Genomic DNA, 25870 nt, shown 5'->3' on the forward strand with positions numbered 1-25870 from the left:
AACTTGATTATATTACACTCAAAAAGCTCCCATCTCCCTCACATGCTTCAGGCCCTGTTGTGTAATATCATCAAAAACTACTATTGGGAACATCTTGTACCTTCATAGGCTGCAAATTGGTTTAATTATTGTTTCTACAAGGGCTGGCTGACTGGGATTTTAGCTCCAAGCTGGGCTGTTTTTTTTATTTATTTGAGGAGACGAATAGAGAGTTATTTCTAAGAGTTTGAGTTTAGGAACCCCGAATTCACTCGTAGCAACATTCAGGTTTGTGTTTTATCCCCAAAAGGAATGTGGTGCACATGCTGTAGCTGGGATCAAGTTACAGAGTTTGTTACTCCAACCACGAGCTTGCAGGGCCAGCTTATGTGCATCTTTTCAGCTTGTCCTGTTGAATATTGTGACATTCTGCACCAATGAATAATCCCATTTCCAAGAATTTGTGTCAAAACAATCTGCTTGTCACTGTGACACAGCATTTGTGAAGGTGTGCGCCACACAAACACAGTGGAATTTCAATTAAAGCTGAGTGTTGCATAATAAAGCACTGATAAAGCACTAATAAAGTCCTGATGTTTTATCTGACCCGAGGTTTGACACATTAACCATGCTCCAATTAAAGTCAACAACAAGTCACTGTGTCGATTAGATAAGTCTTGGCTGTTGGGTAATTTTTTGATATAGTAATTTAGATAAAGAATAAGGGCCAATAAAGACAAAACTATTTACGAGAGAGGACGATTGCACGCACATCGTGGCTCTTATCAAACCGTCCCTGTTTTTTTTGTGTTTTTTTAAAAATATCCAAACTGAAACTGAAACTAAACATTTCAGTTCTGTTTGGTTGGTTAAAAAAAAAAAAAAAGTTGAAAGAAATATTACTCTTTGCACTACAACCTCATTTGTCTCGTCAGCCTGTATCATCTTAATCAGTTCATTTTCTGATCTTTGTTATTCATCAGCCTAATGGTGTTTAGTGTCACTACAAACTGAGCAACTCAATCCCTGAGCAGTGTTGCATCAGTGCACTACAGTCGTCATGAATTTGCAGGGTCGACACTTTCTTTTCAAAAGGGCTAAAGCATGATGCAAGATTCACTTGCTGTTGCCTTCTACGTGATGTGGTGTTGTGGTTGTCGCCCACATTCATTCAGAAAGTCTGAAATAACTATCCACTCATTTACAGTGGGTACAATTACGAAGAGCTGGTTGGTATTCGGATTATTAATAGACTGGAGGTTTCCTCTAATACTGGCAGTCACTGAAAGAAGAGCAGCTCTTTTACGTAACGAGGAAAAAGAAGTGTACAGTTCTGTAGCTGCACTCATGGCCTTTACCTGTCTAATGCAAACACGGGATTCATTTGTTTGTGCAAAGGATTTAGCAGCCCACACAGCGCTGTCAAAGAGAATTACATTTATTTTTTTTATGGCCATTTATTTTGTAAGACGCATCTTATGAGCTCAGCCACTGTGTATGCTTCTTTATCTCTATTTTATTCTCCTTTCAGTAAAAAATAGCTTAACACTTTTATAAATCAGATTCTTCACCAAAACTGATCATACTGTACTGACTATACATAGCTATAGAGAGAGATCGATATATATTTATAGACATAGATATATAAAGAGATTCAAGAAACAGACAGACCACATTTTGAAAGGGAGTATATTACTTCTTTGGACAGTGTTGCACTAGTTTTTGGGTTGGAGAACAAAGCAAGCAACCCTCAAACAACCTTTCTTGCTTATCTGATCAGATGACTCCACAGAGATAAAGCATCCTCATAGGCCACCAATCGATATCTCACAGGCTTGCTATATATATATATTTTTTTTGTAATATCATTCACAATTATACAAACATCTGTAGACTAAACAATCTGCACTTCTCACAATAAAAGCAACATCTGAATTTATTAAGATGGAAACAGGAGAAATCACTATCTCTCATCATAGTTCCTAATAGAAAAGAAAATAATTATCAGTATTCTGTGATATATTTTGACATTCCCATTGGAATAATGCTCCCTCACTGGCCAGCAGAATTCAGGCTCATTGAACAGTTAAATAAGAAAATAAATACATAATTTAAGTAAAATAATCTTTGTGGCATAGATTGTCTCCTATTTGATATTCTCTACCATACTTAATATTTGTCCTTTACATACATTTTCTTCTATTTTAGCCACATAATTACAAAACAATAACATTCTGTAGACAGTTTTTTCATTAACATTTCACAATAGATAGTCACTGGTCATGACTGCAGTACTGAACATACTTATCTAAATTATCTAAAGTACCACAATCCTTTTTTTTTTTTAAACGTTATTTTAAACAGAGGTCCAGTAGATTTTTCATTTCAAAACCAAGAAAATACATGAATGCACTATGAAATGATTCAAACAATTTCAGATTTATGCAAGTAGAACTACCCTGCATTTCTTCACCTAACGTTTACACTGAAGTTAAATTTTTATACTGTCCTTATCATGTTTTTCTAACAATTTTCACAGCCACGATTATAACAAAGAGGAGTCAAAAACAGCACTTTACGGCACAAAAACCACAGTACCGGAATGTACAGTATGTCCAGCAGCAAACCATGCAAACACAGTCGCACTCCTTCCACTGCTCTTTACACACACACACACACCTCTATCATCCAAAACACTCACTCATGCACACGTCCAGAAAAATACATACACAGAAAACTAATTACTGACATACACACTGAGGTTACAGCCACAACAGTATACACTGTCCTATGCTATGCCCAAAAGTACAAAGTGTTTAGGATGGTGCATCAGAGATCAAACAGTAACAATGCAACACGACTACTGTGACTATCGTCACTGTCAGCTAATCACCAGGATCATCAGGGAGGATCTGAGCAAGAGAGAGAACGAAAACACTGAACTGAAGGGATAAAGCAAAAGTCAAATCATAAGAAAAATAACCAATTATATAAGACCATTTAACTTATTTGAAATATCACAATATTGATGTGATATTTCACTGTCATGGAACATGCCAGCTTTGTATCATACTACCTATAGTATAATACAAATCCCTGTAGTTGCTCTACATAGTAGAGTTCCTGCTCACATTTATATGATGTCCAGATTGTTTTGGGTTGTCATGTCAACAGCACCATGCAAAAAAAGCTAATCATTTTAATAGATATTACAAATTCAATTCAAACACGTATGTTTGTGTTATGGGTGCATTTGTATAATTAACAGCCTGTTGCTGTGAAAAGCGACCATGAAATAAGGCTCATTAACTCAGTGTATGTGTGTAAAAGCAGTTGACGTTGGGTCAGGTATTGCTGTAGTTGTTACCACTGCAGTCGGCCCAGCAAAAAAAAGTGGCCAACAATTAATCAACTAGTTCTGGCACGACAGCTATGCTGTGTCAGCTGACAGCCAGCCTCCCACACCCATCACATCCCACTGCACTGGTATGGCGGTCTATTTAAAGGATTTTACGCTCACATTCACTCTCCACACTGACATGTGTTGTGCTGCTGCCATGGCTAGTGGCTGAGCCCCCTGAATCCCAGTCTCCACCTACTTTGGTTCTGCTCTGTTTTTATGCAGCCTGGAGGGAGTTTGCTCCCATTGGTGGATCGTTTGAAATGCTCCCTGCACATTATGTATCATGTGGTGATGTGTGCTGCGTTTTCAAAGCAGGGAATGTCCACTAGATTAGAACCATATCACCAGGTCAGATTGCATGGCTATCTCCATTTGCAGAAACTAATAATGCAAGAGATTGCTGACAGAGCTGGCAATGATTTCATGGATGATTTTGAATGATATTGTTCCACAACTAAAGCAAAGAGTGGGTGATTCGTGGTAAACGTCTGTGTCAAGTATGTCACACACCTTGCTGCAAAAGCTTATGTGCAGTCTGCTGACATGACTGCTGGGTACATCGGTGCAGAGGTTCAAACCACTGTTGCAAAATGGGGAAGATGGTTTCTAAAAGTGTTAACCACTCTTTTACTCTACATGACCAGAAATCCTTGAGTGTTTCCTAATGCAAGGTGTCAGCTCCCTGTACTGTCCACACCTGAGAACGGACAAAGATAGAAGGACAGAGTGATAGGTTTCTGAATAAAAAAACATACAATGTGCACAGCTTAATAAAACAACTCAAGGCAAAGTAAACCCCTGGACAAACCAGATGGTTATTCCTGAAAAGGATGGCGTCAGAAACTGTACGTTTTCATAACAGAAAACATACAGTGGAGTGAATGATAATGAGAAAGACACAACAATTGGCAATGTGACCTATGACAACAGCACCACTTGATGGTGCATCACACTCCTGAATCCTCTGTGGTTTTGTCTTTCTTGGCAGCTCCTGATGGCTGGCTGCTGCTGCCCTCTGCTGGGCATCCTGTGGACTCACTCTCTGTCGTGGTGTTTGATGGAGGGACACCAGTGATGTTGAGCTTCTTGAGTTTGGCCTGTGCAGGGCTGCCGGAGCGGCTGCCGCTACGACTGCGACTGCCGCTGCGGCTGCCACTGCGATTGCTGCGGTGTTTGCCCTTACGTGGACTCGGACTGCGAGACCTCATCTTCATGAGGACAACGGTGCTGTCATCTTCTGAACTGAAGTCAGAGCTGTCTGAAGAACTGACCCCAGTGCCTGTAGTGGGAAGCTGGATCTGAGGATAGATGAAAAAGAGGACATATAAAGGGGTAGAACATAGAAAATGGGCAGCAAAAAATAGGCAGCAAAGTCTGAATAGAGGGAAGAAGATGTAAAAATGAAGATGGGAACGTCAGAAGAAACAGCACTTGATTGTTTTCACATTAAGACAGCAGTGACTTATGATTACCTGAAATGGCTCTGTTACACCCACAATGGTGCTCATGTTGTTGCTATAGTAACCCAAGATAAAGTCCCCTGAGCCTTTGGGCAATTCCTCCTCAGTAAAGGTTACCTGGAAAACAGATAGTCAGACATTTATTAAATGTGAAAGAAAATGATCTCTGAAGAGAATTCATCACGCACCCAGGTTACCTGATGTTCTTGTCGATGAAAATCAGCCTCCTCCTGCTTGGCCCACACATATCCCACGTAGTCCTTGTGGTGCTTGAAACCCACCTGTGGGCGCAGCGGCAACGTCATGATCACTGACTGCTTGATTACAATTAGTAATGCACAGACATTTGTTATGCTACACCTACCTGATTATGTGCTAAAATGGATTCATCAAATCCTACTTGCTGTGTCGAGTGGTAGATGTAAGACTGCTCACCTTGTACAGTCCGATCCAGTCCCAAGAGCTGCGAGAATAGTTGGGCGCCACTTTGAATATAGCTGTGGCATCGGCAATGCTTGTCCACTCATCCTCCACTATGATTGTGACCAGGGGAACATCCACCTTGTATGGGAACTACAAAAAAGATTTATCACAAGCATTTATTTATTTATTGCTAAAATGCTGCAACGTTCCCAATGTGAGCTTAAATGAGAGTGAGAGGGGAGTAGAAATCTTAACTCAAATGTGTCTTTGGCATCAATTGTCAAACAGTGTGAAAAATTTGTCCAAAGTTGGTTAGTCTTGTGTACATATTCTGATCTCAATCATAGCTTTGTCAAGTTTAGACTGTTCGTATGTTTGAGAAAAAGTTCTTGTGCTGCTGTTTGACATGTTCAGACGTTTTTTTTTTTGGAACTGCTGTTGAAACTTTAAGCATTATCTTAGTGTATTAGCACCACTTTCAAAATGTTAAAAGATGCAATCCTTGATAATTACTGGCCAAAATCCTCTTTATAGTGTCCCCTACTGTGTCCCACCTGCAGGGTGAAGATGGAGGAGACTGGTTTGTGGTCACTGACGATGTACTCCATGTGACTTCGGTAGCAGTGCTGTGTCACTTTGGTCCCGCTGGTCAGCCCTGAAATGGAGCCACGCTTCCCTGCGTTCAGAGCGGCACCGGCAGGTGCGGTGGCTCTCAGGCGCCACAGGATCCGGTCAGTCCAAGCTGGTTTGCGTTTCTTCCCACTGGGATGTTGCCAGAAACAGAGACATAGTGTGAGATAAAAAAAAAAAAAAACATCTTGAGGAAAAAAAAAACGAGGACTTTCATGCTTGCTTTGGGCTACTGAGGACCTTTCAGAGAGTACAGTGTAATAAGTATTACTGAGCTCCGTGGAAGCTGGTCAGTGGCCTAGAATTCATAATAGCACCTCTGGCATCACCGACCTTGTGTCGTATGTATTTGTTCCAACGTCAAACTTGTAGGTAGGAGGGAATTTCAGCGGACCCTCTTGGAATCCCTCCAACACTGTCTCACTGTCTTTAGCCATGTTCAGCTGTTAAAATAACAATAAGTGGGCATCACATTCTGTTTGACATTTACAGACAGCTCTCAGAAGATGAGTCTCTGTTGCCCTCTAGTGGCATTACTTTGGACAAACTACACGACAATCTCTGATGTACGTCCTGAATTTTAACATAATTTGATCATTTAAAACAATGAGAAGTATTCACAAGAATTCTGATGTAAAGGTATAATTGTAGAGTGAAGAGCTTTTTGCAAAACAAGTCAAAGTAGGATTTCAGTGTTTAGACACATAAGTCAAACCAATAAGTTGCTATCAGTACAGACGAGGTAAGGCACGGCTTCCATCTCGTGTTGTTGAAGGAGGCCACATGCAGAGGAGATAAATTTGTGTTCACAGTCTTCTTTTTGTAAAAATAAACTGAAAAGACACTAATTTACCTTCCTCTGCATGTGGGCTCCTTAGAAACACGAGATAGAAGCCGTGCCTTAACTCGTCTATACTCATAACAACTTTATATAAAACAACCATCATTTTTACCTGATCCTTTTCCAACAGCATGGAATACTTGTTGTTATCAATGGCAGATTTTACCACTTGCATTTCCAGGTCATCAATACGGAAATTGAGATCCCCCAACCAGAACACTACACTGAAAAAAAAAAAGGAGCAGAGCAAGAATTTAAGTATTTTTTAAATACTGCCGGTTGTTACATTACCTATCTCAGAGCATGAGCATGGAGAAAAAGAAGTCTGGGCTGTATGTCATAGATATAATAAATGCAAAGGTTCATGTGCTTTTATTTTCACTGCACATCAAGCTCAGATACATGAAAGTGTATCACATTGTGTGCATATGTTTCTGTGCACTGACTTACTCGTGGTCAAGAACCCCAGTGGCAGCCTGGCCCTCGAACTGCTGCTGCTGCAGGATGCTCTCAAAGTCCTCCATGCGCTGTTCAGAGTTTTCCATGTGAGCCGGCAGGTGGCAGTTCAGGAAGCAGATGGTGTGGCCGAACACTGACATGCGGGCACTCACTCCACCTTTATTTCCCTGTAACACGGACACGCAGAGGAGAAGTTAAATAATATTAAAGAGAAGATGGCAGCCACTGATGAAAAGAAGTAAATCATCAGTGATGAAAACAAAAGCATCTGAGGGCTGTAATTATTATGTTGGTGTTTTCTCCGCCACAATGAAACAGGAAGTTTCCTCATTAAAGACCACTGAGGAACAATATCAATATTTAATGCAAACAGCGAAGTGCACAGTGGGGGGACAAGATGAGTCTGCGGATTTCCTCCCACTTTTCTCTTAGCTGCTCTGACCCACTAAAACACAAAGGATGCTTCATTTTAAAATCTGCAGAATGTGCTGATGCCTGTCTGAGTATGTACCAGGAGAAATCCACTTAGAAGTACATTATGACTGCAGAAACCAGTTACAGGCTCAAGTGATTCAATGCAACAAAACAAAAGAGAACGTGTGTTTGTTAACATTTCTGTGCATACCAGTTAAAACACATGACAAACTAGTGGATGGGAGGATTCCTCCAGTCTTTAGTTTGCCCTTGGTTCATTGTTGTTACGCTTGGCTTTTCAAGCATTAATAACTACCGTGTGTGAACAACATCTATCGCAATATTTTCACACAACTGGATGAAGCAGCATTTGATTAAGAAATAACAAGACTTGATATAATGCAGTTTTTCATGCATGTGTTGAGTGAATCTCAGACGCAATACTTCATTTCATTGTAAATACCAACAATTTTTACACCTTTTTTGGAAATAATAGCATTTTTGGCACCTTATTTCAGCACGTTCTTATGCACAGCATTTCATTATCTACTCTACTGGATACTTTGAATCACCCCAAGGATGAATAAAGTATCTATCTATCTATCTATCTATCTATCTATCTATCTATCTATCTATCTATCTATCTATCTCAGCGTCTCAGTGACAGCGATGCAAGCCTACAACTAGTACAGAGATGCAGTCCACTTCTCTGTATCGCTGTGTGTCCTTGTGTGAAGCTTTCATAACACAGTGCTGATCACAGAATGGTGTCAGTAGCCATCTCACCCAGTAACCCCCCAGGCCCGTGCGTGTGGTCTCAGTCTGGACTCCACGGAGGAAGGGCAGATGGAAGTATTTGGCAAAGACCAGCAGTAACAACCCCTGCATCCGCTGGGATGTCACCTGGAGGACAGACAAGTGATAACGGACAGACATGAAAAACTGGCTAGGATGACATAAAACAGCAGGAGAGTTATGACGAGGCACTTTGCATGATTCTTTAAAGAGAAGAGCCGTAAGGTTCAGCTGCACAACAGGGTAAATCTTTAAATATAAAATATCTTTCATTTTGCCCTGCAGAACCCTGCGGTCTAGCTCTCCCGCTATGTTACATGAAGCACCACTCATTAAGGATGCTATAGCTTGTGGTCGACCATCGCTGTAGACCACACACCATAGCATTCCTTTACCACTTTGCAGAAGCAAGTCTACAGTGTAGGCACTTGTTAGCTGGATCTTTCCTTTCTCCAAGTCCTCCAACATCCTCTCAAGCGCTTCTTGTTATGCTTCATCATAATATGCAGATTTTGACATTTGTGCATGTCACATTTGTGACATGTGCATTCGTTAAGTAGAACAGGACAACGTATTTGCATGCCGTGTCGACCCCCTTCCCAGATATGTATATTCATCTCTCTCGCTCTCTTTCTCCAGTTGCCAACACATCCCAACCCCCAACCACAGTCTGAAGAAGCACAATCACACCCGGCCTGAAATGCCCTGTGGGCAGTAATGGAGGCATAAATCTCCACGTGACAGAAGACCCTCTTGCTTGTACACTGACTGGCTATTTGGACGACTTTGTTGCGTAATGGATTCTACTGAACCGTAAAGTGGACCGACTATATTTTGTGGTATGTGTGCAGACACAGGAAACAAGCGTGTATCTGTGTGGTTGCGTTAAGTCTCAGGGAATGTACCTTTGCTTGCATATACTGAGGTTGAAAAGCATTTCTTATCAACTTCAGTGAACATTGGCAGCTCCTGAAGGCTGCCAAGCTACATTTGGGCTGAGACCGGAAAAGACATTTAAGGCTAAAGACAAGTGTGTGAGAGACAGCGAGAGAGAGAGAGCGAGAGAGAGAGAGAGAGAGAGAGAGAGAGAGAGAGAGGGAATGCATGTGTGCAGCTGCATGTGCTTGACCTTGTTCAGCACACACATGACTGAAGAAATGAGCTGTGAGTAACAAGTGTCATGATAACAGGGAAGCCTGGAAATCTGAGGAAGTTCAGCACAACAACAGCTTATTTACTCTATTTTCCACTCCTGATGACCACAGAAACATCATTATGTTCCTCCATTGCTGAACTTCTGAAGAAACCTAAACCTATACTAAACAGAAGGACATCCTGCAATGTGTTCTTCTTGTTTTCTTTGGCATAGTGCATGTCTAAATGTCACATCGTGGTCCTGAAAACATGTAACTTATTCATATTGTGTACTGAGATGACAAAAAGAAAAAAAACTTACTACTACATTAGTCTTTAAAAAGTAATGTTATAAGACATGCAATAGATTTAACATGTTGTAATTAGATATGCAGAAAAAACTGCCTTTGCTGATTATAGTTTACTGAAACAGAATTTATGGTGACAATCAGCAGCAAATGTGTGGCAAATAGCCAGAAAACATGTCTTGTAAGCTCTGTGGTTCTGCAGGGAAAAGCTGATTTGAGTCGGCTTTCTTGTGTTTGCAGCAGTTAGTTTAAACCTGACAATGAGTCCTGGTGAGCAGACTTGGTACTACGTGTCTGTCCACCATATTACAACTCAACAGATTCCTACTGACACAACCGTATACCGCAACTTAAGAACTTGACAAACTCCAAACACGCTCCTAAAACCGTTCACAGCATTAATATCCACAAGAAGCGCACAAAAAGGTCACATCGAGATGATTTTAACGAGGTTTAAAACTAACGTAGCAGACCATGAAATGGCTGGAGGACAGCATCAGTCTCACTGTCAGAGGCCCATCAAGACTGACAACAATGTGATCCAAAAATAAAATAGCACCCTGGGAGGCATTTGTCTAGCTCTGTCTTTCAGCTCGACAGCTGATTCACGCTCTGTGGCTCACCATGCCAACTGAGCCGAGCGTCGTTTCTGATGCAGCCAGACGAACACCAACCACAGCTGCAGTGTGTGATCTCGACAAAATACAGAGATGGAAAACACCAACACGCCAGACAGATCTGAAGACATTTTTTGGTATGATACATACTTAGTTTTTATAAATGGATGCTTTACATAAATATGTGCTTGCTTTTAATGTCCAATGTGACACACAGTATGGAATACACAGTGTGCTTCGGCTCATTATGCTGCTGGAATATTTCCTTCTTGCAAAGCTTCTGCAGACTGACAGTCATCGTGTTAGCCATTTTTTCGGTATATCCACAGATATTTATGGTACTATCTACAAACGTCATCTCCCCAGCACATTTTCCTGCAGCCCCATATCATCACGCTCCCACCTCTGCCCTTCAGTGTTGGGACTATGCATTCACTGTGGCCAGACTCACACCAAATGTGCTGGACCTCATCTGAGCTGAACAAATGTATCTTGGTCTCATCTGACCAAAGAATGTGCTGCCAATATCAGGCTTCTTCTCACGTCCATTAGCAAAGTTTAATCTTGCAGTTTTGTACCACACAGCAAGCAAGGGTGTTTTCCTTGGATACTGTCCAAGGAAGGTTGACATTATGCATCGTCCTTCACTGTCTGAGCCGCCACAGAAACTCTTGATTTCCACTGATAACACCTGTGCCAAACACAAAGCACTTGACTGCCTGTAAGTCAGAGGTAGATTGTTAAAATAGCAGTGATGAGTCTGTGGCATCATTTTAGGAGGCTGGCCACTGCAGCTCTGATTAGCAGTGTTATGCTCTATTCTGTACCTTATGACTACCGCTGCAACTGACCAACTGATCTTCCGGTATTCTTTTCCATCTTTGTAATGACTTACAATCAGATTTTTTTTTTAGTTCCTCTGGCATTTCTTTTTGCATGTGGAGCCATGATGCAGACATGCACATAGACACAGCTCACAGGTCCAGAACAAAATTTCTGGTGTCATTTTATAATCACGTTCTTGCAGTTGTGGGAATTTGATATCACAAGTGTTCTCAATGTTGTTTCAGTGATCACAGGTATTCCAAGTTGTGTATCACAGGTGTATCTGCTTATGTTGCATTGAGTCCTAAAGTATTTGTTTCTGATTGTTCAGAAGAGAAAATACTTCATTTGTCAACTTAGACATAATGTAATTATTGAGACGTGATACAATTCATTTTACATTTGAATCATCCATTCATTATCTATACACCACTTAATCCTCACTAAGGTCACGGGGGGCTGGAGTCTATCCCAGCTGACTTAGGGTGAAGGCAGGGGACACCCTTGACAGGTCACCAGTCTATCACAGGGCTACGCTTAAGAGACAGACAACCAAGCACACTCACATTCACACCTATGGACAATTTAGAATCATCAATTGCCCTCAACATGTTTCTGGACTGTGGGAGGAAGCTGGAGAACCCGGAGAGAACCCACGCTGCACGGGGAGAACATGCAAACTCCACGCGGAAAGAGTCCAGATGTCCTCACCGGGAGGCGAACCGGCAACCTTCTTGCTGCGAGGCAACGATGCTAACCATTGCAGCCCTCATTTGAATCACCTTACATTTAAATAATAATGCACAGAGGTGAAACATACTGCATTTCTTAATATAATACACTTGGTATGTGTAACTATTGTGAAATGAAAACAGAGAGAAAATGGGGCGAGTGTACAGGTATAACTGTACAGAGGGAGAAACCAGGAGTCAGTGAGAGCTCGACTTTGCATGATCAGCCTGCAGACAGCGGAAGATGGCAGATACGCTGACATTACACGCCTCTTATAAATTATCACCTCATCCGTTGCTCAGGGAACAAAAAGAGCCGAAACAGCAAGAAGGAGAGATCTCATCAGCGATCACGTGGTGCGTAATGAAACTAAGCTGTTTAGCATTTCACTGAGAGTGTGCATATGTGTTTACAATAAAAGCTATTACTGACCAGCACATATCCAAAGGGGCTGAGTCTCTCCATGCAGACCTCGCTCCACTGGTCTGTGAAGAGGACATCTTTCAGTCTTTTGTTAATCATAGAGTTCACTTCCTGCAGCCTTGAAGAAAAATGACACACAACAGGGCGAAAGGGTCAACAACAGACAGAGATGTAAGAGGAGCTAATGAGTGGGCGCTTTGATAATGTATTGTTGGATTAATAAATGAAAGAGAATTTTTTTTTTTGCCATAGGGAGAGAGCCACTCGAATCTGAGCTCGACTGCTCATTAGTGACATTCTCTGCAGTGTTGATGTGGGACAAGTGAACATAAATGGACAATCCAGCTATTATGTTGAAGAAACAGGATGACTGGCCACCACAAAACACTCACCCGATAATGTACATGTCAGTGTTCCCATCACCCACATTCAGGCCCAGCAGAGCAGTGATGTCATCAGGCGGTTGGGCTGAACCCACATTCCAAGTGATGATGTGCAGCCTGTTGGAAAAGGGTGTTATATAATGTCTCTTAGAAACACTCATCTCCTACACACCTGTGTCACAACCTCCAGACTCAGAATGCGACAGCAGAACCCTTGTATATCCCAAAGCATCATATCTGCCCTGATGATACTGACACAGCCATCTCTCCATGATATGTGAGGTCTGGACTGTGCTCTTTGTCTTTTTGATGTTACGTCAGAGACAGTTGGGTGATCAAGTATCTATACGTCAATTATGTCACACAGAGATATTACAACGTAACTGAAACAGTCTTTCTGATTCTTATACAGAAGAAACTGCATTCAAATAATTAACAGCAACTGATTATCGGTAACGACAACAAACATTACAAAACACCAAGAATATACAACAGATGACGTTCATTTACAGCAGCAGGACCATCCCAAACACATGCAAGGTGGGCAAATTAGAAAATCTAAACTCCCCAACATCCCAGTGTTTCTACTGTATATGCCAAACATGTTTAAGAGCTTAAAACTCCCCTCTGATCATTGATTAAACCTCTAAGAACTCATCCCATGAAAATAACGCCTTCCTGCCTTAAAATGGCTTAGATGTATCTCTACGCTTTCGCTGCTTTTAGAGTGTGTGGATTTATGAAGTCCCTGCTTCTTCCTCAGGCCAACTCCCCACCGCTTGCTACACGTCAACGCTATTCTACACAATGGCAAGTTGTAAAATGGAGTAATTCAGTCAGCCCCACTCTAGAAGTTAACGGGATTAAGTGTGTCACGTATGAAACCCTGGAAGTCAGAATCTATGTTTTTTAAGATGATCACTGTTATTGTTTCAAGGTGGAAATGCTCAGAAATGGTGCTGACTGCCTTTTTTGTCCATGATATATCTTCTACCATACAGAAGACACCATATAAACATGTTAACAAGGTGGGTTTTTTTTTTTGATGTGACATTTGCATCGTCAAAACAATGTTTTCCAAATTTCCTGTGTGAATGACCAGACGGCTCCTTACATTTAGGTGCCAACAAGTGTCATAAGTGATTAATCACAACTTTTAAACACGCGGATGTCTCTCACATCTCCCACTAATTTAGCAGGTGGTAATCTTCCCAGGAAGTGAGTCATTTTGTCACTATGCTCACTAACAGTGGCATGATTAATGTGCCACCTTATTCACCTTCTTACAATTAATCTCCTCACAGCACCATAACATGCAAAATGAAACTGGAGCTGACATATATGACAAATTGTTAATTAAAGCACTTCAATCAGACATCTGCAGCTGTATTTTTTGGTACCATGTCTCATCTATGTAAAGGGTCCTCTGAGAACCAGCAATGCTGTGACCACATTCAAAAAAAAACTTTGTCCATATTCACCTTCCTTTTTGTTTTATTTCATATGCTGCCTGACTCTAAACAACATTATGAAATTCTGGTCTAGGATTGTGTCAAATGTTATTGACTCATCGTGTCTCAATCTTGATTGGCTGAGCAACATCATTTACAGAAATCCAGTTTAGTGTAAAATGATTCATGACTTACTGAACTGTGTTAGACACACTTTTAAAGAAAAGAGGAAACATTCACATGTAAAGAAAAACACAAACCTCACATGTGGCATTTAGGTATAAAAACACATTACTCTTCTGACGTTTAACAGTGTTTTAGGCCTGAAAAGGTGAATTTATGTGGTTTATAAATGCAATAAATGTGGGAATGAGGGGAAATATCCACCTGAATTTGGTTGTTCAGTTTGTAACAATAGACTTGTAAGTTTATGACACAGAAATAAATAACTGTTTAGTAATATGACTGTAAATGCTGTAATCATAATAACAGTGCAACCAAAACCAGTCATCGCAGTTCAGCCACATGTCCACTGTGATCATGCGGTCTTGTGTACAAAGGCTGATATTTCTCATCTGTCTGGGAAAGAGCGGCCCTGTGGGGACACGCTGAGACATGAATAAAAAGACACACGCAGATCCGAAAACTTGCCTGAAGTCTTCCACGATGTGGGCCTGAGTGTCAGCTGTACCTGCCACAGAGAGGGCTCTCTGTGCGTGAGGGTTCAGGTGAGGAGGCACAGACCTGCTGGCTGGAGCAGGATGGGGGACTGAGGCAGCCCTGACCGGGTGGTGGCCTTTGGAGCCAGACTTAATGCTGGGCCCGGTGCGCTCTCCCAAAGGTTTGACTGCTGCAGGGCGAGAGGGTTTGTGATGACTTGCCACGGTGCCATCAGGAGTGCTCTCATCCTGATTAACCGGTGGAGTAGGTTCAGCTTTGGGCTCGAGTTTGGGTTCGGAGATGTCTACAGAGCCCTCTACTCTGGCGCTCCTCTGGGGCCGCCGAGGCCTGACAGGACCTGCAGGTTGGCCGACCGCGGGATCAGTGGCTGGAGCTGCTGTGTCCGATGCTGGAGCTGAAGCTGTTGTCGAAGCTTCTGCTCCTGTGTTTGGGTTGTCTTCTTGTGTCTGGCTTTGGCTCGGGTTATCTTGGTCCATTTCTTAAGATTTCTGTGACAACAAAAACAACAGGAATGTTGCTTAATGCACATTATGTTCATATTTTAGGATTTTAACATCCAGAACATCTTATACAAGTAACCCTGTGATAGGAAAAATACATTTTAAGAAGGAGCTCAGAAGGCACGGTGAGGATTTATAACAGTGAAAAACTGGGCAGGAGAACATGCAGCCTCTTTCACAAACGCCAAGTCAGTCCTGCTGATGAGAGTAGGGCTGTCATGAGATCCTATTGACCCAGCAAGACAACAGAGTGAGTCATTCAGGCTCCCATCATCGTGACTGTTCAATTACCTGCCTTCTCATGGCCTTAGAAAAAGCTGAGAGCATTGATTTAAAAAAAATCTGAAAGAACAAAATTTATCACACAAAAAAAAAACAATCGGAGAATAAAAAGACACGAGACATATTCTCTCCCTCTCTCCTGACTGCCACTGGATGGATGGAGATTTGGAGCAAATAAAAAAAGGGTGGACACAGTTAATCATCCTCTCCAGTTGTACCTAAGCTGCCTGCCAGTCCTCCAGTAACCAGGGAGATGCTCAGTCAGTTCATATCAGCTCAGAGCACCTGCCACACACTAACACAAGGAACGGCTGCATGGTCCAGAACAGCAAAAATCAACCGCACGGAATAAACAACAACAACAACACGGAGAGACGGAGCTGCACAGATATCAGACACAGGGAGCAGAGGAGGAGGACAGAAATAAACGAGAATTTTAAGCCAAAGAATTCAAGTAACAATCCATTCAATTATTATGTGAATAAATGTCTCCTCTGCGTTCCTATGTTGCTGACACAATAGCAATTCAAGCTATTGGATTGTCACTGATTTTCCCATTTCTGATTTAAATTAGCCTCACGTGCAGCATTTTGACACAAAAAAAAACCAACATAAGTGAGCAATTATGGTGATGGCTGAAGACAAAAGGGGGTCATGGAACTACAATCAAAAAATATGATTGTACAATTATTGGAAAATCAAAGGAAGAAATAAATTAGGCACGCTGTCGTCCATGATTGTTCATCACAAAAGCAAAGACTCCTCAGACGTTAAGTCCCTAAAACAAAAAATCAGCCACATAGTCGGGGACACGGTGGTGTGATGTGGAGCCTTAAAAGAGCTGATTGGGACACAAAACGGTGGCAGCTCGACCCAGAAATGGACAGCGGTGGCTGAAATCTCACACATGAGAGAAGAATAGAAAATATTACGAGGGTGAGGAAACCGTTAGGGTGCAAATCCTTGTAAACATTAACCCGTCACATTCTCGATGCAGCTGAAATGACACCCTGTGCTCTGTGGACATATTTTTGGTCAGTATAAGGGGAGAGGCCTATCTGCCTGGGGACACAGAAACAACAAAGCTCTCTCACAATTATTCACATGACCTTGAACAGACGGAGGCCATGACTTTCATGCGAGCGAGGGGAAGGCTGCCTCTGTATTCCACATGTGCCCGGAAACATGCTGGTCTTTCCGTCCACCAATAACCTGGTGTCTGGCTGGGCATAATGTATTCCTATGGTCCATGTATGGCATTTAGTGGGGAGGGGGGAGAGTGGAGGAGGGTAGCAGGGTGAGTGGGCACACGTGGGAGTGGGTGGCTGCAAAACGAGCTCAGGGGGGAGTGGGAGGGAGAGCCAGCCGAGACAGCCCATTCAGTGCCAACACTGTGTCTCTTTGCAGAATGTCTCCAAATTGATCCTCTCACACTTCCCTCTGGCACCGTCTATTTTTCCAAGCTTTAATCCCCCTTCTCTCTCTCTCTCTCTCTCTCTCTCTATTTCTTATCGTCCAATTTCTCTAATCCTTTCTCTCGCTCCTCATTTTTCCCCAGACTCTGTTGTTCCCACCTTTACTGTACGGCCGTCGAATCGCTCACCCCCACTGATTTAGTTTCCTCCATCTTATATTTTTTCCTCTCACATCAATCTATTCCTGACCTAAAAATCTTTTCATTCCTACCCTCTCTTATCCCCCTCTGCACTTTGAGGTGACACTCAGGCTCCTCCTGCCACTTGCTCGGTATTGTTTCCTCTCAGCCAACCGCCTCTCACTCACTATCAGTGACGTCAACATGCCACGGTCCCAACGGCCACCATCACAACCACTGGACACAGATCATAATCAGTGGGAATGCGTGTTTGTGTGCTCGGAAACATGAGAGCATGTTTAAATCATGATTAAGCCGATGCACTAAAGTATCTGGGAACCGTAGAGGTATGTGGGGAATTAACATTTTGACTTTGTACAGAAGATAAAATGTGTGACATGGACAGGCAGAGGTTAATCTGTTTGTATACAGGGAAACAGTTTTTATATTTTTCTGCACACCAAAATCTAAACACAGTGCAGTTCATCTTTTCTAACACCCTAAATTGCTTGTTTCCTTTATGCGTGCAAATGCAAGAGACACATTCGCCTTTCTGGGAACTGTTATGGCAGACTACCACTTCGTATTCCGCTCACATTCACAGAGGAGAGAGAGGAATGATTTGATACTAACAAATGTGTCATAGTTTTTACAAGCACCCTCCTGAGGGGGTGAGAGCGCAGAGAGCCAGGAAGGATGTAGTGTAACCCAAACAGCAGGCTCTAGCCAGCCTTCTTGGCTCCTTCAGTGGGATTAATTGACAACACAGATAGTTTTGGGTGACTGAGTCAGTCAAATGGTCAGGGGTCATATGGTTTAATTGTTTAGGGGTACAGGGAAGTTATCTGTAGCCTCACACTGAATGGTGCTTCATCTTACATCAGTGGCCCTGCATGGCTGAGCTGCGTTGACACTGTGATTCCAGCCTTAGCGCTGATCACATTTTGGTCCCTTCCAGTGTTTAATGTTGAATTTACCAACCAAGCAGAGTGATGGTGTTGAGGGCCTCCGGAGCCATATGCCCCTGTGACAGGGATACTAATGATGACCCGGACAGAGACGACACCGGCAGCTGCTGCCACAGCTGTAAAATGGCTCCTCCAGGTCCTAGTGCCACTGAGCAACGCTCCCCTGTAACCAGGGGGCTTCATCTTTCTGATCAGGTCATAGCCAAGACTGCAGGACGTCAAAAGGATTTTGCTTACAGTCGAACACTTAAGACACGTGCTGACAACATACAGTACAATGTCCGCACTGCAAAACTATGTTGTAACTTGCGCTGTCAGATTGTGTCAGTTAACAATTACAGAAATCAGCCAAATGGAAAATCATGCATTCCGCTTAAAAGGCTCTCTGTAGAGAAAAATGGTTACTGTGTTGTTATCGGACACAAAAGCAACATCTCATTTACCAAATACAGGCATTAGGACATTACACAATGACAAGTAATTAGAATGAACTGACTACAGAATCAAATTCAATGACAAAAACTCATTAGGGATGAAAAATAAATCCTTTGTGCTTGCACGTGAAACAGCCCCGCTGCATGCGTGCTAACATCTGCATGTGCATGATCTTACAACGCAGTCTTAGAGCGAAGTCGGTTCATTGGCCACATTTTCCTTCCTGTCATTTTACAGGTTGCTAAAAAAGGAGTGAAGCAACACGACTTGCATGAAGTTGCAACAGCAGCATCAGTTGCTGTTCCAACAAACACTGAGAAAACTAGTTAGGTTAGTAATAATCACTGCATTTGGACTAAAACTACAAGCACTGTTTTGGAATCAAGTGTAACTGCTGTCAGAAAAATATACCATTTTGGCCGTTTGAACCACATGTTTATGAAATATATAGTTGTGTAAGCGAAATGTAAAGATGATAAATAATCAGACGATTGGAAATCCTGATATGTGAGGAAGGTTCATGTGTGAACTGTCTAGCTGACAGCGTGGATGAGACCTCTGTGTATAATTTCAAGTGCAAGACCACAATGTTCAGAACACAAGAAAGGCTAAACAGAGCTTGAATAAGGGTTTTAGTGTAAACACGGCATGCAGCTACTGAACATGAGGGTAGAATCAGGTGAGTATGATACACTGGTGAGCCTATAAAGCACCTCCAGCAGGGAAAAGAAAATGATTTAAGTTAATGCAGTCTGTGGTAATTTTTAGTTGCTCTTCAACCCAGCTGGGTTTGTTTGTACTCTCTGCACAGGTGGACCGAAGATCACCGACTCTGCTCATTTTTCTTCTTCTCAAGTATGTAAAAATAATTCTCCACTACACTAAAGATTATTAGAAATCCTCTCTCAGGGAATAAATTACATATATGCGATTGCACAGGTAAAGGTATGGCCTATAATATGTATAGTAGTAGAACACAGTGACATTTTTAAAACACTAGTTATCTGAAACAGCTTCTGACCACATAGAAACATGCAAATATCCCTGACAGCAAGAAAAAGACTTTATCACAGGACGTTTCATTTGATATCTGGTGCACAGTATATATGTAAACACTAGAAGACAAGGTCTACACTGTACACTCTGGTGACAGGTAGATATTTACATACTGGGACAGACATGACTGATACCTCGGCTGGAAAAGGAGAGCAGCAGAGCATTTGGCCTAATTACACTCCTGCTTCAAGGACAATTTTTATGGCTGTAAAAGAGGATGAAGGTCAATTTAAGTGTGTTTTGCATCAAATATTGTGTCAGATATGTGTGGCTGAGTGTGCATGCGTGCATGTGTATATGTGCAAGGAATCAGAGGAAGCCTGTATGATTCATCAGCAAGATTTCTGGCATTGCAAAAGGTGGGGGGAAAAAAGAGGATTTTGACAGTTTTATGTTGCAAACACATCTGTATCCCGTCTCATGTAGACACATCCACAGCAGTGAGGATCAGGCTTCTGGGATTTTCTGTGCAGCTGCTGTCTACACGAAACTAAATGTAAACAACAACATCTCTTGTCTTGGTTTAACAGAAGCATGTGCAATTACTGAAAACAGCCCTGATAGGTTTCAAGCCTGAACACAACGCATGCGTGCAGCTGATTAATCATCACCTTTACCTGTTTGGGGTTCTTCTCTGTTGAGGATTTTCGCAGCTGAACGGTTCCTACAGATGTAGCGATCGGTCCGGGTGGATGTGGATTTCCAAGAATCACTCTCTTCTAACCAAAAACTTTCCTTTCCAGCCGCTTCCCAGATGAAACCATCGGCATGTCAGCGCCTTCCTTCTCTCCTGCCTTCCTCGGTGGTGGTGGGGGGGACGGTAGAGAGAGAGAGAGAGGAGGGGGGAGCAGGTGGGTCTGGAGCGGTGCAGGGGGAGAGGTTAGTCAGGCAGTCTACATCTCTTTAGAAAACACGCTCGTCTCGTCTCCTGCGTTTGAAGACGCAGCTGCAGCAGCACGCCCGCTCCCGGTGCCCTTCAAATTACAGAAGACGTCCGGGACGACGCGGGAGGAAGCTCTTCCGTAAACGAGCAGCCGCTGACTGCCAACGATGTCGGCTTGATGATTACAGTACAGCCCGAGTCCGGAGCTCACAGAACTACGGCGAGTAGAAAGGACATATCATGGCAACCAACCAACATGGCCTCCGCGTCCCAACTGACGAGTCTCCCATACAGGCTCGTGCACCGACTCGACGCTGGTTTCCATGAGAACATATGAAACTATGACGTAAGCCGGTGTCAGGGTGCGAGCCTGAGTAATCCTCGACACGAGCTGCGCTTCTATGTGGCGTCGGTCTATGACGAGGCTCTGCTGCCGCCCAGTGGTCGCTGTGGTGGAGCCACAGAGCAGCAGAGGGCAGCGGGTGGCCTTAAAAGGTCCCATATTGTCCCCTTTACAGCAAGTTCATCAAAGTCTCACATTTCCCCAGAGTGTTTTTAATTTTTTTTTCAGCTCAATGTACTGTAAAGAGCGCTCATTTAGTGTCTGTAGCTTTAAATGCAACTGGGCCTGAGCTGACCACGCCCATTCAGGAAGAAAACTCTCTCAATGGCTGTGTCCGAAATCATCCACTCACTCCCTACTCCCTATCTAGGGACCACTATGTAGTGAACTATGTAGGGAGCACATCGGCAAAGTAGCATTTGGGACACTACTGGAGCTATTAATTACGTTGCGATTTGTGCCACAGCAGTAGTGCAAACACATCAAATTCACAGTTTTTGTATAGCTAAGAAATGGCTAAAATAAAATGTAACAAAACATAAACGAGAAATTGCTTACATTTTAATAACAAGTTTTGGTCCATATTACTTGGTTAGGGACCATCGGCTGTACACTACTTTTCACGGTGCATTGTGGGATATTTTGAGTGCACTATATAGGGTGTAGCATTTGTAACTTAACATTCGGACAGCCCTACAAAATGGCAAACACCCTAAATCGTGCTCTATGTAGGATATAGTGAGTGATTTCAGACACAGTCTAAATCTCCTTTACAGCAAATTTATGAAAGTCTCACGTCCCCAGAGTGTGTTCTTCGTTTTCTTTTTTTCTTTCCTTTTAGCTCAGTATATGGTAAAGATCGTTCATTTCACCATGACTTTCTTAGCAACTGGCTTTAGTGTCTGTAGCTTTAAATGCAGCTGAGCTTGAGCTGACCACGCCCCCTTCAGGAAGAAACCTCTCTGTCGGTGCATTCCAATATCCACACTACCCCAGTATATAGAGATTTAGTATGTCAAACATAGTAGGTCAAAAATAGCATTATGTCCTACTATATCAGATTTTCCAGTGTGCAAGCCAGCATTCTTTTCTGGCCAATCTGACCCAGAATCTTCTCCACAGTTACACCAAATAGGTTACGGTGATTCGCACAAGTGTAGAAAAGCTTGAGCTGCTGAGATCACAGATAAAGCATATTTTTCTTTTTACTTTCAGTATGTACTAAAGCTGCCCTCTCAAAGTGTGCACTGTTTTGCGCAGTATACATACAACTGGGATATACGACTTAATCATAATAATGGGCCTTAAACTCTGACCATTGCAGGCTGTAGTGTGAATGGAACTAGTGTGCCATTTTACAGAAAATTAATGAAAGTCTCACGTGTCCAAAGAGCATGGCTTTCAGTTTACAGTTCAAAATACCAAAAAGCAGCTGCAAAGAAAATCATGAAACCTGATTCTCATGACTGCATTCTGCAATGCATCGCCCTGGAACTAAACAATGACCATGGAAATGGCAGATCGCAACACCCCAGCATCAAAATGGTGGTGGAGGATATTAAATAATGTACACTACATTTATGTAACTACATTTTACTTTAAAGGATCCTATGAAGCTAAAATTCATTTTCATTGTAGTTTGTGGTTGTTATAAACCTGAAGATGTAAAGTTAACGCTGTTAAGATATGAGGACGTTTACTTCTGCCATTCCTCAAACTCCCCCACAGCTAGATAGCCTCTCAGCTTTACGAGCTAGTAAGTAATTGACCTCAGTTCTACATTTCACCATGAAGCAATAGTTGACTAATTAAAACTTAATGTGTAATCCAGCCTCCTCACTTCCTGGTGCTTTTGAGGTGAGCCATTCAAAATGAGCAGCTGCCTCTCAGCCAACACGGTTGTTATTTTTTGTTTTTGTTTTTTTAAAAGCTGCTTCTGCTAACTCTTAAATATCTTAGCCATGAGCAAAGCCCACCAAATGTTCTGCTGTTGGTTACAAGAGTGAACACAAGAATCTTCATGCATTCCCAGCATTAGAAGAACTTAAAATTCAGTGAATTACTTTTATTATTGATTGCAATGTCACCACAACGATAGGACAGCCCAATGAAAGATTTAGATTAAGCTCATATTAGGTAGTAACCGATTACATGTAATGTGGATTACATTTTCAAAAAGGTGCATTTAGATTATAGTTGCATTGTCAAGGATTACTTGAATACATTTGGATTACCTCTTTAAAATATGGCGCTGAAACACCAATCATGACAACCAATACTTCTGACACGTTGTAGAATACAATCAGTAATCCTATAGTTAGTGACAGTACGATTTCAACAACAGTGTCAATTTACAAGTAATGGCAATAAAATTACAATGCACAATACATTTTCATTTTGGAAATTCAGACTTTGTAGGCTTGTAATTTCTAACACAGTAACATAGATGGAGTTTTAATTACAAAATAATATAGTAACATGGATGCCCCTCAGTGCACAGTTCAATTTGCAAAGCAATGGAGTAGCGACAATGCACAACAATGCACTTTTGTGCAAAGTTATCCATGACTCATACTAACATAATTACATTTATGACACATAAACATATCACACTACAGACTTGGAACTGATGTACCTGATGCCGTAAAACAATTAAAACTCTTATTAATTTGTAGGAGGCTAAAGCACCTCTACTTCTTGCCAACGCATGCAATAAGATGTTGCTGTGGCAACACCTGAGGGAACCTCATCAGTCTCTGTGACCTCTTAAATGTCTGTGGCATTTACAAAATTAATGAGTCAAAAACTGTACCCGCCCAAGTGTGTGTGTATGTGTGTGTGTGTGTGACCTTTAGGGCTAAAGCTTGTCAGAGAAAAGCGGTGCACTGCAGTTAATGTGATGAGCTACATGTTTGCCTGAAGCTACTGGTGGTTTGTAGAAGTGATTTAAAAATTATTGTTGCACATTCTGGACATATTTTTATCTCCACATGAGAGAAATGCACTTATAGCATCTCTACTGTATCCTGTGATAGGCTGGTGAGCTGTCCAGGATGCACCTTCGCTCTGCATCATCTGCGACAGGCTCCAGCCCCCCGCGACCCTACAGAGGATAAAGTGGTGTATAGATAATGGATGGATAGATATCTATGGCGATGTAACATTGTGTGTATCAAGTACTAATCATGTTTTTCCTAATGTAATAATTTATCAAAACAAACAGTATAGTGTTCCCAACATTGCTATGTAACATGAAATGGGTGCACAGCCTATATTATTCGTCTGCACAATAGAGAAAGTGGATTGCACACGACTGCATAAGAACACCATCAAAAAAACTGTGTCATTGTCTGGCCCAGTTGCAGACTTGAGCGTCTTGGGGTAGATTTTTGTCTGTTTTTATCCTTTCGGTTGGCCTCTTCTAGCATAGATCAGCAGTGCTCTTTGCCTTTCTCTTCTGCACTGCTGTGAATCACGCTGACAACAACACAGGTTTTTGTGCAGTATATAGGTCAGTGTTTGTGTCACAACCAGCCGTCGCTGTACCCTGCTCCCCTCATTATATCCTTTCGGTGTTCCTCCATCTTCTGTTCCTCTGCAACTGATCAAATGTTATTCAGATCTAACGTTTCCAGTTGAACTGAGCTGTAATATCTAGACAAATATATGGAAAATGAAACTTCATAGTCCACGTGTTTCAGTGTTTCTCCAACAATGTTGGCTTCAACAATCGCCTCAAGGATAGTGACGCAAAAATCCACTTTCACAAATATTTCGTGTGGCTCGAGATCACATGATGTACTTTGTAGTCTTCACTTAGCAAGAAACAAAGAGCGTCTTATTACCCACAAGATCATTTCACCACTTTCTCCACTACATGTAGAGACTTGTAATCATGCAGTAATTTATGCATATCTTAATTAAAGTAGCTACGTCTGTGTAGATTCTTAGTCATCCAGGTCATAGTAATCCTAAGAGCTTCAGCAGAAGGCAGCTGCACTTCTTTTTTTGGGCTTTCATAAAGTCAGCAAATAGATTTGTAAAAAAAAAAAAAAAACAGCTCAACATCAGAGAGAGAAGGAAGGGAAAGGCCGAACAACACTGTCACGCCACAGCGTCTCAGAAACTTACAAAGGATTTTCTCCAAACATAACATTTTGGTGCACTTAGACCCAGCAACTGTGAGTGTTAAGGTTCCATCTTAGGGCCTATTTTCTCTTTGTAGCTGCTCCTTTTAATCTCCATATTTTACAAACATAAAACATTCTTCCATTGTTACGCTGATGATACACAAACATGCCTACCTCTAGTTTCACCTCCATCACGTCCATCTTAACCTGCCTCCAGGAGGTGAAGTACTGGATGGACAAAAACTGTCCTCAGCTAAATGACAAAAAGACAGAAGTGATTGTTTTGGGCCTCACAATAAAACAATGAACCATCAGCAGCCACTCTAGGATACTTAGACCAACCTACATGTCCATGCCAGGAATCTTGTGTCTTGTCCTGGAACTCTTAAATGTAAGAATCACAGTAAGTCTGTGGTGAAGGGTTCTGCTTTCAACTGTGGAATATTATCAAACTCATTTCCTCAAGGCTAGATTAGTGTATCTCTGTGTACCTGGGTAATGGCCGGTCCTCACTGTTTCATCTGAAGAATGACTCTGCAAGACTCCTAACTGAGACTAAAAAATGAAAAGCATTACACCTGTAGTAGCACCCATCCACTGCCTACCTCTTAAATACTGAATCATTTTTATTTGTTTAAAAAGCAATACAAGGGTTGGCACCTGGGTATATTTCAGAACGACTTCATGTCAAGGCCTCTTAGATTCTCACAACAACTGCTTG

General features: G+C 42.0%; 1 protein-coding gene across 1 annotated transcript; it reads right to left on the bottom strand.

The window, feature by feature from the left end:
• Positions 1–1650: 1650 nt before the first annotated feature.
• Positions 1651–20805, bottom strand: inpp5jb (inositol polyphosphate-5-phosphatase Jb). Its single transcript, XM_008289823.1, has 13 exons — positions 20411–20805; positions 14929–15446; positions 12836–12943; positions 12453–12561; positions 8396–8512; positions 7187–7362; positions 6849–6960; positions 6229–6338; positions 5820–6027; positions 5278–5415; positions 5040–5123; positions 4855–4959; positions 1651–4680 (listed from the first exon to the last, which is right to left on the bottom strand). The coding sequence occupies exons 2-13, from the start codon at positions 15432–15434 to the stop codon at positions 4330–4332; spliced, it is 2124 nt and encodes a 707-aa protein (XP_008288045.1). The 5' UTR covers positions 15435–15446; positions 20411–20805; the 3' UTR covers positions 1651–4329.
• Positions 20806–25870: the final 5065 nt, after the last annotated feature.

The sequence above is a fragment of the Stegastes partitus genome, unplaced genomic scaffold (genome assembly GCF_000690725.1).
Source record: "Stegastes partitus isolate 25-593 unplaced genomic scaffold, Stegastes_partitus-1.0.2 Scaffold639, whole genome shotgun sequence".
Taxonomy (NCBI): domain Eukaryota; kingdom Metazoa; phylum Chordata; class Actinopteri; family Pomacentridae; genus Stegastes; species Stegastes partitus.

Bases quoted from the DNA above. Each gene is read 5' to 3' on its own strand.
- inpp5jb (XM_008289823.1), bottom strand. From the start codon at position 15,434: ATGGACCAAGATAACCCGAGCCAAAGCCAGACACAAGAAGACAACCCA. The intron at 6,028-6,228 runs GTCGGTGATGCC...GCAACATCCCAG, and splicing joins ACAAATACATACGACACAAG to TGGGAAGAAACGCAAACCAG. The intron at 5,416-5,819 runs GTGGGACACAGT...TCTTTTTTGTAG, and splicing joins CCTCCATCTTCACCCTGCAG to TTCCCATACAAGGTGGATGT.